This window comes from Drosophila grimshawi, unplaced genomic scaffold, assembly GCF_018153295.1.
Source record: "Drosophila grimshawi isolate 15287-2541.00 unplaced genomic scaffold, ASM1815329v1 contig_1377, whole genome shotgun sequence".
Classification (NCBI taxonomy): Eukaryota; Metazoa; Arthropoda; class Insecta; order Diptera; family Drosophilidae; genus Drosophila; species Drosophila grimshawi.
The window spans coordinates 10,149,312-10,162,521 of NW_025062900.1; the positions used below are offsets into that span (position 1 = coordinate 10,149,312).

General features: G+C 42.0%; 1 protein-coding gene across 1 annotated transcript; it reads right to left on the bottom strand.

Annotated features, from left to right (window-relative positions):
* Positions 1-542: 542 nt before the first annotated feature.
* On the bottom strand, positions 543-10,662 carry LOC6562298 (gamma-aminobutyric acid type B receptor subunit 2). The gene is made up of 10 exons (XM_001988543.3): positions 9,684-10,662; positions 8,566-8,709; positions 7,438-7,713; positions 7,126-7,377; positions 5,779-6,153; positions 4,522-4,823; positions 4,299-4,437; positions 2,924-3,199; positions 2,128-2,446; positions 543-1,886 (listed from the first exon to the last, which is right to left on the bottom strand). The coding sequence occupies exons 1-10, from the start codon at positions 10,299-10,301 to the stop codon at positions 631-633; spliced, it is 3,957 nt and encodes a 1,318-aa protein (XP_001988579.1). The 5' UTR covers positions 10,302-10,662; the 3' UTR covers positions 543-630.
* Between the last annotated feature and the right edge of the window lie 2,548 nt (positions 10,663-13,210).

Consider the following 13,210-nt stretch of genomic DNA (forward strand, 5'->3'; position numbering starts at 1 on the left):
GATGGTTCGTGACTAGCTACTTGAGTTAGGATTAACGCGTATCGTAACTTATCCTAATGCGTTTGATTGCTTTAAGCCGATGATTGGTCAGTTGCACACGCGCCTCTCCTTTCCCAGGGCTGGCGCTAAAAGGACGTTGGACGCGTGTTGAAAATAATTGCTTGGTGTTCACATCTAATTGACAAGGATTGGGCGGAAAATGTCGTTTGGGTGGGTGTCGACTTGAATACTACGCTTATGCACGCTCAATTTGCAAAAAGCAACTCATGAATTCAACTTACAAAGAATTACACACTGAAGTTATCGTCAATTTGTAAGTTTTGCTGCAGATTGATTTTATAGGATTTTCTGATACGTTACATTTATTAAGCTTGCAAAAAAACTGAGCTGCGAGTTGTAAAATTTGATTATTTAAATTTTAAAAATATAAAAAGGCTCGTTTTCTCAATTTCTAGTTAAGCTGTTGCTTATAAATAATACTTTGAATTCCAAAAAAAATTAACATATTCAAATTTTTTTCAATTCAATTTACCACTTGAACATTTCACTAATTTATGCCAAAGCATAAGCGTAGTATTTTAGTGTGTGTGTGTTTTATGGTGACGAAAGTGTTCAGCACTTCAGCAAATATTAATCAAGACCATTTGTTGGCGCCGCTATTGCTATATCGCCGTTCAGCTGCTCCTCCTGGGAGTCGAGTGAGAGTCGCGACTTGGCCGCCGTCTCCATGGACTTCCAGGTGCCGCCACTTGTCGCCTGCTGCAGTGATATGCGCGGTATGGACTTGCAACTACCCGCTAAAGTCGACACCTCGGATCCCACGCGATCCTCCGATTCGGCGAGAGCACTGAGACTGCAAGTGGGCGGCAGGATGCGATGTGGAAATCGTGGTGAGCCACGCACACGCTCTCTCAGGCTGGGTGGCGCTGGCTGCACCGCCGAGGGTCGTCTGCTGCTGGGCAGCTGAAAGTTGACCTTGGTCTCGGGCAGCTTGACATACTTGCCCGTTTGCACCTCCTGATCGAATTTCTCGCTGCATATGGTGGGTATGGGCAGAAAATTGGGATCCTTGGTCAAATGATCGAGATGTGTGCCGCTTTTCGTAAGCGATCCCCGATGAATGGGTTTGAGATGAGCGCCATTCTCAATGGCCGGACTATTGCCCTCGGGCTGAGGACTGGGATTGCTGTAGATGGCATTGCAGGAGGCTGTCTGCGAGGAGGGTATCAACCGTGTAAAAAGACCCATGTGCGATTTAAACGCTGCCTTGAGACCTTTTTGATCTGCCAAACTGGCTGTAGAGCCCTTGTTGCTGCTCGTCGTGCGTGAGAAGATGCCACGCAGGCGATTTATTAATCCAGTCTTCGCCTCAGTTGCCTGCTGATGGGCTAGACGAAGATTGAACAGATCCTGCGCCGGCAGACATGCCTCCTCCAGCTGCGGCTGTGAGGCAAATGTCACCGAACGTCGCATCGGTATCTGCATATATTCCGCTGACGGCCAACTGGCACGTGGAATCACTGGCGGCAGAACAGACAACAGCAGATTGGGCAGTATTCCCGAAATGCTGGGAGTCCGAGATTTATTCGTTGGCAACACTGGCTGCGAGATCCCGCTTGTAACCGTTAGCTCTGGCCTCAGATGATTATGTCCACCCAGCAGTGAAGTGGATGAGGAGGTTGTAGTCGAGCCAGTGCCCAGCCCCGATTCGAGCATCCGCTCCAGTTTGCGTATCTCAGCATCGAGTGCCTGTATCTCCTTCTTGTAAACGCGATTCTGCACCTCAACGCGATACTGCAGCTCTCGACGATCATCGATGACAAACCGACGCGTATTGCACTCCATTTTGAGGCCCATGCTGTGTATCACAGGATCGATAATGTCGTCTGTTTAAAACGGGAGATAACAAGAAAGAAATGTTGTCTGTGAGGTGGCAAAGCTCAATTAACCTTGGTGGTAATCCATCTAATCTCTTGGAAGAATAATTATACTTCAACTTAATTTGGTCGAGATATCTAATAGAAATCAAGAAATATTGGCCTATCTTTACTTGGAGCACAGAGAGTAACTGATGCCTAACAAATCAATTATATATACAGATCCTTTTTGACTCAACGTCTTACTTACTGCGTGCCCAGATGTCGTGCAGCTTGGGTATGAAGAGCAGACACAATGTGGCTGTCGTGGAGGTCAGTATCAACGTTGTTATGGTGATGAATGCCAGCGTGACTCGCTCCGAGATTAGATTAGCGAGGACCACAACAATGGCACTAGTAATGACCACACTATACACAGAGACTCCAATGTACTGGGAGTCGTTCAAGGCGGCTATCTTCACGTGACGCGTCTCCCAGGCCATGTAAACGCCAACGACGAGCAGCAGACCCTTGTAAGCATACAGAACGCTTAGCCAGGTTTGTGTGTGCTGCGAGCGACAAACTTCGACCTGTCGATAAACAGAAATGCCAACGGTGATGAGGTGGGGCATGAGGGCAATATGGACAGATGTTGGAGTCACTCCACAACTAGTCATTTGATAACATGCAGGGTGGATAAACTCAGCAAAGGCTATGAACTAGAATTAAGAGCCAGTTGTATTTTAAGGAAATGATTTTGTAAAATGTGATACCAGCAAACATTTTTAAAAAATGTTGGAGAAACATTTCCAAATTCTATGCATATTTTATTTATTTTCCGGGAGATTAAAATTGAAGGATAGTCTGAAAAAATCCAACTTATTGTTCAAATATTAAGTATTAAAAATATAAACATAACGGATAATGTTAAGATTAGCATTAAGGAGCAAGTCTTTCAATTCTTAATATATGTATTATGTAAATGATTTTTGGCTTTCAAATGCTAGTTCATATTCTTGGTTTTTTTGAGTGTAAGACAGGCTGTGGAGGGGGAATTATAAACTCACCTGCGGCTGGTAGACAACACTGCGATCAATGGAGCTGATTTCGAGTGTCAAATTATGCAAATGCCGTTCCATTGGGTCGGCGACGACCCACAATGTGACGAGGAGGGCGTCGACAAGCAACAGGCCGCAGACGAGCAGAATTAGCTGAATGTCCTGCAGCATTTTGTCTTTGAATACGCTGCCAGTGCGTGTAAAGATGCGGTGCACCCGATACGTCTTTGCAAACATGGAGCCAAAAGCCAACGAGAAGCCAGCCGACAGCAAATACACCCGTGCCTAAAGGACGAGAGATGGGATTGGGAGTGAGATTAAGAGTGATTGCCATTAGACAGTGTCATGTTGTGTGTTTGGAATTTGTATACCTAAACAAGTCATCAATGGCCAACATAACAAGCTAACTCAGCAACAGCAACAGGACTCCAAGGAGGCGTTTCTGTTGTTGTTGTTGCCTCTCAAATTTATGCAAAATAAAGAATATCACAAAAGTTGTGAATTTCCATGTTTCGTGTCATGTGTTTGCTGTTGTTATCCATACTCCCTTCCGTGCACACTCAATACCCTATACCATACAATATAGACCCATGCTAACCATTACATGCTGCGAACAACATCAAAACGAACATGGCCAAACAGCGGACTGTGAATTTCCCTCGAGTCGCATTTTTGGCGGTAGGCTCTCGTCCAAAAAAAAAGAAGAAAGAAAAATGCAAACAAAAAAAATGTCGATGACAAGGGCAGTAAATTGGACCTGGTTCATCTAGCTCAAAAGCAAATACTCTCTCTGAAGTTTCAAGATTTATGAAGCTTGGCAAAAGATTTGCCTTTAATATTGCAGCTATTTTGAGTTCGCAGCTTGTACAATTCAACAATATAACAACACGTCAATCCAACAAACTTTCATAAATAAAACAAGCAAGTTTGCTGAGGGCAAGAATTTACATCTGTAAAATACCCTGTATTGGGAATGAGTTGCTAAAATTTGACACTTAAGTAATGTTGCATAATGTATAGAAATTATATAAATGACAAAGGTTTCGAGAAAAAAATAAATTATGTTGATTTTGATACCCAGTCCTCGTGGAGTATTTAAAGAGATTTTTAACCTGATCCTAACTTTAATATACCCTCAATTTTAAGTAATTTTTAATGGGTTTGCTGGGTATAACAAACACACATGAGCGCGACTCGAAAGTTGTGCTGACTGAAACTGTAAGTCATATTTGATGAGTAGAACCCACCGCACCACCTCAACTAAATTCCACTCGGGGGCAGGCAGGTAGTGCTTGCATAACCGAAACTCAAACAAAGGCTCGGAACACAGGCCAGCTGGGTGACTGATTGGCTGCTGAGGGGCAGGCACTTGAGGATGACTTACCGTGCAAACCGTGGCAAAGGAATCGGCCGCCGAGGGCAGCGTCGAGTGGTCTAGGCCCAGCAAGATGACGGTGGCATAAACGAAGATGCAACCCACAGCGGTAATGTTGCTCAGCTTCGGGCTAGAAAGTTTAATTGCTCTGTGGACGAAGAGATGTCAAGTCGAAAAGTGCAGAGTAAGCAAAGAACTGGGACAAACACTTGCCACTCTGATTTGGACTTACTTGAGCTTGCGAAAGTGCAGATTGAAGGCGAGAAATGCAATGGCCAATGCAATTCCCACGCTCGACAGTGTTGCTATAGTGTAGAATGCCAGTGGTGCAATTGTCGCCACGCGCAACTTAAAAACCCGCTTTGCGATGGGCACCTGCCCACTGTGCCACTTGACCGGGCGACAGCGGGGACATCGAAAGTCCAGAGCATCCGTGGCGGGATAATAGAGAGCAATAGGCTCCAGCAGGCCCCGCTGTATCTGATAGAATGCAGTGGTGCCAACGCGATCCGGACCGCTGAAGGAGACGGGTCCCTGTGGCGAGCAAATAGTAATTGTAAAAGCAACATTTTATTTGCGTATTAAATTTAATTTGAAATCAAATTGGATATTTTTATCGTTTTTGTACTTGTTAATAAAAGCAAATAAAGATGTTATATATTATTGTCGTCTGCTTTATTTTAGTCTTTCATGTTTGACTAACCACCAGAAAAAATAAATAAATAAACGAGGTCACGCTATTGACAAGCTTACTTTCCCTCGCTTTCTCTGTCCCTCGTTTAACGGAATTGTGCTCTTTTAATATGCGTTCGTACAATTTTTATTGTTATTAGAACATAAACAATAAACACCAACAGAAATATGAAATGTCTTCATTTCATTTCTATTTATTTTCTCTCTCTCTCTCTCTCTTTTGCTAGATCTTAATTGCATCCCATCAGGTTTCTCATCCTTCCCATTTCCGCTTATATGATTTCTTATTTTAGGATAACTTTTTTTCAAGAAAAACAGAAGACTTAAAATAATCAGCAGAAAATGTTGGTTTTTTCTCAATAAGTTTTTGCATTAAATACCAATTTTGACAACCTTCCGCACAATTAAAGCTTATATGCAATTCATTTAACAAACAGTTTTTATCCGCTGCCTATTAAATGGTATATTCTTTTTTTTCCATAAAAAATCTCATTTCCCATTTTCACAACTATTTATAAGCCACTTGTCACAAAAAGATTTATTAAAGAGTCGGATATATAAATATTGAATTTGCAACACGATACACGAAAATGCATATTTTTAATGCCAAATAAATATGTGAATAAATTGGACTGATATGCATTTCAGAATGAATTAAATTTTAATTTTAGTTTGCTTAAAGAGTATTTGATTTTTATATTTTAAATTCTAGTACACGAGATGCGTTAAATCAAAACCAAAATATTTGTGTGGCTTAAGCATTTTGTTAGCAAATAGCTGTTTAAGTCTTTCTTACCGATACGCCTAAGAAGTGTAGTTTGCCGAGCTGCTGGAGGAACTCCCAGGCCATGTCGCTGCGCGTATAATCGAAACCATCCAGCTTGGAATGTGCTGCATTCTGGCGCCAATGCTCCTCTGCAGCGCGCAATGCTAATGCAATGGCCCAAACGGCATCGTAGGTTTGCGGTGCATAACGGGATATGGCATCCGGCAGATGGTGGCTGCTGTTAATGCCACGTCTCTTGCGTCCTCGCAAATCCGATTGTGGTGTGCGCTTGTGGTTCCGACTGCTGCTGCTTGTGCTGCTGCCTCTGTCAGGCTCTAGGGCCGCATCCTGATAGTGAAACTGTTCATATTGTTTGCGCAGCTGCGAATTAAACATGTGATTGTTCTGCAAGAAATGGAATAAATAAAACAAAATAAAATAAATAAAATGGCAGCGATTAAATAGACCGCTCATCACTTATACAACCAATTCCCCCCACTGCACCCAACGTCGGCTACTGCTCATAATGAGATTGCCTCAGCTCATTATAGGCCGCCGATTTCATGACCGGCACTAAAACGGTAATAAACATTCTTATCATGCTGCTACGCCCACCGAGATAGTCCCCACAATCGTTGCCTCGAGCTGCTCCGAATCAAATGTACCATTTTATTTGCGGGGATGGGGGTGAGTGATACTAGTCAGAGAGTGTCCAGGATTAAAGATGAGCATGTGTCGAAGCTTTTGTTTTTTGGGAGCGTCCTCTGGTTGTATTAGTTTATATTTTATAATTATTTTTATTATATATTTCATAGGTAAAATTAACTTGATGACTACTACAAATAATTACTGATATTTATATTTAAAATATACAACTTTTATATTAATATTATATAATATATTTTATGAATTAATTATCATTTTGGTTGATAAAAATAAAATAAGAAATAGTTTCTTATTTATTATTATTTTCAGTCACCTTCTGCATAGGAATTTAATTTTGGATAATGGAATAATGCATCTGATCATCATTATTGGTAAATAGTTAAATAAAAATGACATGACAAAATGATAAACTTGTAATTAATCTGCTCAATAAACACGCTCTTTTAATGTAACATACAACGTTGCACAACTAAATGTTGCACAAGCGTTTGAGCTGATTTTGTACAACATTTTATTTTATGTGTTGCTATTAATAGCATTGATATGCAGATATTCATGTAATATAGTGTTTTGTTTATTTCTGTTGAGTCCTTTTATGGTTGAGCGAACAAGCAAAACAACTTTTTAGTTAGAGAAAAAACATAAACACGACACGTGACCAACTCTATTCAGGGGTAATAAATGTAGTTTATTTCTTTTATTTATGCTTACCAGTCCGCTGTAGCTAACATTGTTGCCCACAATGCTGTTATGCGTGGAGACAACGATGAGATTCTCAACGGCCAGCTGGAGTTCGTGCTTGGTGCATGGTGTCTGCTGGTCGGTCCACCAGGGTGCGCCCATGCTCTCGTGCAATATCCAGGCGTAGTCGGCGCCAAACATTCGCAGCCTGTAGGCTTCGCAGAGTATCTGTGGTGCCAGCTCCTGCGAGAAGCTGCCGATAATGATGCGTGTGTCCGTCTCCTAAGGCAAACGTTTTGCACATTTATCAAGTACAATGGCAAAGTCGTCGCTTCTACTTACCCGGAGAAGTAGGAGCTGCTCTTTGAAATCCGTTGCTGCAAATGTGATTGTCGCTGCGCAGGATATGTTTGCCGCCTCCAGCTCGGTGACCAGATTGTTCACCGCCAGGGAATGCACCTCCTCATTCTGCGAGAACGTAGTGACGGTGCCCCAGCCAAAGCGGCGAATGAACGCAATGCGAGCCGGATTGTGGGAGGAGTCGGGAGCAACGGTTCGATAGAAATAGGGAAATTCGCGTCTGTCGCTCAACGCCGGTGATGTTGAACCAAAGGAGACCTGCAATCAGCAACAGTCAGCAGCCAGCAGTTAGCAGTTAGCAGTTAGAAGTTAGCAGTTAACAATCTTTCCATCTACTCTGACAGTCAAAGTTTAATGCCACGCGTGTGTGTGCTTTCAAAGTTTCGGCCCATTTAGTTGCCACACATACTCGACTCGAAGAACACACATAAGCTGAACTTCAAAGGCCACACAATTCGACATTTGCATGCAGCGCGCCTCTAAGTGAATTTATGTTGTGTCTCCATCCCTTCTACCAATCTACCAATTCAACATGACCTGAGACCCCTCTGCTTACAAGCATATTTACGCATTCCTTGTCTAATAACACCGGCATACAAAATTAAGCAATGTTTTCGGTGATTTTATTTTATGTAAGTTTCGCAATCTAGAATTGTGGTTGTCATGACGAATTTTCATCAAGAACAACTTTAGGAATTCGTAGGAATATTTATAATACAAAATTCTCAGCTTGTTTGCATTCATAAATTCATAAGTAATAAGAATATAATGAAAATAGTCTGAAGATGCACAAGAATTTTTACTTACGACTCTAATAATCTTCATAAACATTTAAAAAAATGAAATAAGATGATATTTGCTCGTCTGTATGTAAATCGTTGTTGCCTAGTGTAATTTGTAGGAGGCTGTTTATTTGAGCGCGGAAATGTTTATTGGCTGCCTTTTGAGTTAGCTCCGTGGTATTTATGCTAATCGAGTGAGTTTCCTTTCGGCACGTGAGTTGATTAAATTTTTGAGTAATAGCCGGAGCATATTTGCATATTTTAATCAGGAATCCCCTACCACAAAGCCAAGACAAAGAGCACCACATCCTGATTGAGTTGGACTCACCTGCACAATGTTCCAGTAGGGTACCACCTTGGCCAGACTTTCGGTTACCTCCGAGCAGGCGGAGCCCAGCAGCATCATCATGCGTGTTGAAGGCTGTGTGTAGATGGCATGAAAAAAACGATCCACACCCACGCCAGGATCACACTGCAGCAACACAGAGAGATGGAGACAGAGGTGAGTTTGGGAGCAGAGGTTGCGTCATAAAAAAAAAACAGCGCGCGTCAAGATGGCGCAATAAACATTTTTAAAATGTCGACTTTAGAGTTTTGATAGCAGCAGATGCCATCGTCTGATATGGGGAGTACCAAGCGACTGCGAGTCACCACTTCTGTGTCTCCAAGTGCCATCAAATCAAACACCACCAAACTCAACCCGAACCCCACTGCAATCACCACAACCTTATCGTTCCAACTGCTGCGGCTCGCAATAAAAAAAATCCTTGATGACAAATTTATTTTTACACAGTAAAAAACATTGGCTTTAATTTAATACCTCTGCGTTTTTATATACAGCAATTCAGCGAACAAAAAAAAATGTATAAAAACCGAAATTGGAATTAAAATATAAGTTGGCTGTTGGGCACAAAATGGGTATCAAAGAAAAACTGCAAATGAGATTTTTTTAAATTAATTATTTAAGAACTGAAAGGAACTGAACAACTTTGATGTATGTTACAATTATTGTTGAGGGAGGCAGGAGAGTCGAATTGAAGCGTTAAATCTAATCTTCCTCTCATGAGATAATGAATATTTTGCTGCTTTTCGTGGTGAATTAAAGGATAAAGCTGAATCCAAATTCGGTGAGTCTAATAAATGTAAAATTAATGGTGATTTGTATTTTATTCCAAATAAATTATTATTTGCACGCCAAAAGAGTATATACATTTCTAGAAATATGTCTCCATAAATTGAATTGAAATTCAAAAACTTTGTGCTGTGTAACTGCTGCCACCCAACCAAAACCAACTTTGTTGCTGCGCCTGCAGATTTGTTGCCTTATTAAGTTTTAATGTTGCACGCGCGCTACTCTCCTCAAAATGAAATTTCAATTTCCTAATGAGTAGGGGAGGGGTGTAGAAAAGGGGGTGGGGGAGGGGGCGGTGGAGTAGTGGTGCTCACCTGCGTATCATTGGTGACCAGCTCGAGCGTGTAGCCGGGCAGCAGTCGTTTGCGGTTAATGTGCTCCACGGCCATTGTTGCGGCGCCCAGCTCGCTGAGTCCGTCCGGCCGTGGGCCGCGTTTCGTCGATAGCTCAAAGAGTCCGAGCAGAACGATTTTGCCATGATTGTGCTGGATTTCGGCATGGGACATGCGACGTTCGCTTTCAAAGACCTGATTTACCTTTAAATAGCGCTGCTGTTGCCAGCTGCTCAAATTTGTACCGCTGCCGGCATTGATGGTGGGTAAATTACTCGATGAATTTAGTCGCTGTCGTCGCTTCACTTTCGTCCTGGCCCCCTTCCAATTGTCACTGAGCGCTGGACGGTTGCGATATGTTGTTGTTGTTGTTGTTGTAGTTGTAGTTTTTGGTTGACTGTCGATTGTGGTGACGACAACATGCCTAATTGCCTCAGTTGTTGTTACCGTTGTCCTTGGATCCAGCTGCTGCTCGACCGAGAACTCCATCGCAGCGACGGCTGTTGTACGACAAGCAGCCAGGCTCAGCGACAGGAGCGTGGCCAGCATCAGCAGCCGCCGCTGGCGATAACTCGTTACGCTAACGTGAATTATGCGCATTCCGTCGGCAAAATGGGGCAAAATGGGCAATGGCCACTTTCCTCTTTCAGGCCATTAATCAGCACCGCATTTGAATTTGCTATCTCTCACGCGGATGTGCGAGGCAATAAACAACGCTCAGTAATACGTACGTGTGTTAACGTGTTTGTATATTTGTATTTGTATCTATTGCTCTCTTATTCCTGTTTTTTTTTGTTTTTTTTTGTTTTGTGTCTCGTTCTGGCTTCAATTTTATCGCCTTTTTATTGGCCTCACTTTTGGTCTCATTTTGTTTGCCTGGCCATTTTGCCGGGCTGCCATTATCTGTGCTCGCACGGGGCACACGCTGTGAAGCAATGCCTCATAAAAATATGCATACACACTGGGAAAAAAAATCAGTAGAATTTTGAATTTGATTCATGCACTGAAATAATTGAATCGACAGTTTTGATTTTGTTTATTTTTTTCTGGGATTATTAAATAGCTGGAAGTGCGTTTCTTTTTATTAATTTACATTTTTTTACTTGTCTTCAGCATTTGTATATTTTCGAATTCAAGGACCATATGTCGATTAGTTGGTTTTTCGACAACGATTTTTCGGTCAGTGCAGCCATCCAACAGAAACTTGCAAATGTAGAAAAAACAAATGAAGCAATAAGCGCCAGCAGCCAATTGCCAATCGCCAGTTGTCCAGTTCACTGCCGCCCGTTGGCAGTTGGCAGTTGAGAAAGGATTAAGTCTTCGATGAAATGAAAATGGCTACACCAAACTCACATCACATTCACACACACACACACACATAGATATAGCAATAAAAGCACACACACACATACGTTGCTATCAAGGCTATCATGAAATGCCAATGCCGTAGACTTTTGTTCAGATTGTTTGGGTCGTTTTGTTATAACTTGGTGAGGGTATACATACTTTTTCACGCAATACGTAACACATTGATAAGAAGATAATAAGAAAGGCTTGAGTTAGACGTTTACATAGAAATATTCAGGATTATCTGTCTGTACCTTTGTAAATTACGTAAACCAGACGACTTTTACGTAATAGTTTCTGATGCCTTTAAAACTTTAACAATTTCCAATAGTGTGTGTGTTTCAAAATCGTCTGCAAATCCGCAGGCTGTCAATCTCAGGGTGGCATGTGGTTTGTGCCGTTTTATCCTTTGAGTTTGGCTGCCTTTGTGGCAGCATTGTTAATTGCGCTTGAGACATTCAAGTGAGCCACCACTGTATAATCCTTGTTATAGGTAGCACATTCTCTCAATCACAACTAGAACAGAGTGAAGCGTGGTTGGTTTCTCGAGTACAATTCCTGGACTTGCACCACTCTGTTGTGGCAGCAATGGTTCAATTAGCTATGCAAACGCTTTGATCAGGTGAACAAAAAGTGCTCTTAGTTCTTCGCTTACAGCTGACTGCCTTCTATACCTGATTTGGACAGAACTAAAACTGAACTTATGTATTCCCATTTTCAGTTGAGAATTAAAGTTCATATGGGAGCAGCTAATAAATAATAAACTCTTGGCACGTATAGAGACAGTATCTTCTTTTAAGGTAGTTAATATGATTGCTAGTGTATTACTATTTTCGCCTATTAAGATTCCTGTTCTTTTTTTTTGGGTCTGGCTGATGCTGTGTTGATGTGGTAGCTTTTGCTCATTTATCCTATTGCCTTTTGCCCATTGCCAGTTTTTGGCCGTTGCCCGTTGCCATTATTTTTTATGCTAATGGCAAAAACATTTTGCGCTTTCATTTCGAGGCTTTTGGGCTACTTTTGAGCATCACGCGCCACAGATTTCGGTGTATGCACGTATGCATAATTGTTTCGAGATTACTAAAAACACACACACCGATACACACACACACACACACAAACAAACGGCCACACTCTCTCACACACTTGCGTATATGGAACTCGTCGCTTTCTTGCGTTTCATTTTGTTTCGTTTTGTTTAGTTTTTCTTCTTCAAATGAGAAAGGCGCACGCCGTTTTTTTTTTTTTTTTTGCTGTGTCCTTAAAATAACTTTTTGGCCCATTTTATTCTTGGCTTTTGTTTTCGTTTCGTTACGTTTCACATTGCATGTTGAGTTCCCCATTTGCCAGACGCACCGTGGCCTGGCTGGAGGTAGAGCGGATGATATGTAAAAGGGGTTGTGGTTGGTGCCACCAAATGAGTCGGTAAAATTTAAGGCCTTCGGCAGCAACTTCAAGCCATAACGCTGAGTAAAGCTTACCAACTTGATATTTGCCCCACTGTGCCAGCGACGAGCCACTCAACTCACCCCAAACATCCCACACTAGCAGCATCACCGCCACCGCCAACGCCCGCTTGGTGGTGCATGATGCATGTCAGCGGGCTACTTGTAGTTACATTTCATACATTTCACATTTATATTTTATGCTTTCTGCTCTTTCTATTATTCTACCATATTTCACAATTGCGTTGCCGTGGTATTTAAACCTGCACTTATTTATGGGCAGGCAAGCGTGTGAGTTAAAAGCCAACCACTCTCCCGTAGGCTTTAGCTTTTGTGGTGTTATTGTTGTTATGCTTGACATAAATTATGCAAAATGCTGCCTGCATTTGTAATTGTGATTACATTTTTTCTCCAGCTCCACTCATGTGTGTGTGTGGGTATGTGTGTGTGTGTGTGCTGATGTGTGTTGAGAGAGTGTTCGTCCTGTGGCTTGTCGGCATTTCAGGCGCGGAGATATTGCCTTGATATTGGAGATACCCAAGTGCAATCTTATACACCTGGATCTGCTGCAGAGCTGATGTGATTTGGTACTTGGTTATGCATTTTTTACTTGGCCAAACACACAAATCCACTCTCTCTCATGCACACACACGTTTTATATTCTAATCGTGCCCAATAGCAGCACAACAGCACAACAGGATTTACACTGCGATAACC

What these genes read in the sequence shown, in the direction of transcription:
- LOC6562298 (XM_001988543.3), bottom strand. Translation starts at nt 10,301, where the DNA reads ATGCGCATAATTCACGTTAGCGTAACGAGTTATCGCCAGCGGCGGCTG. An exon ending in TGGTCACCAATGATACGCAG is followed by an intron (nt 8,710 to 9,683) that starts GTGAGCACCACT and finishes GTGTTGCTGCAG; the next exon opens with TGTGATCCTGGCGTGGGTGT. An exon ending in TACACTTCTTAGGCGTATCG is followed by an intron (nt 4,824 to 5,778) that starts GTAAGAAAGACT and finishes TGCTCGCCACAG; the next exon opens with GGACCCGTCTCCTTCAGCGG.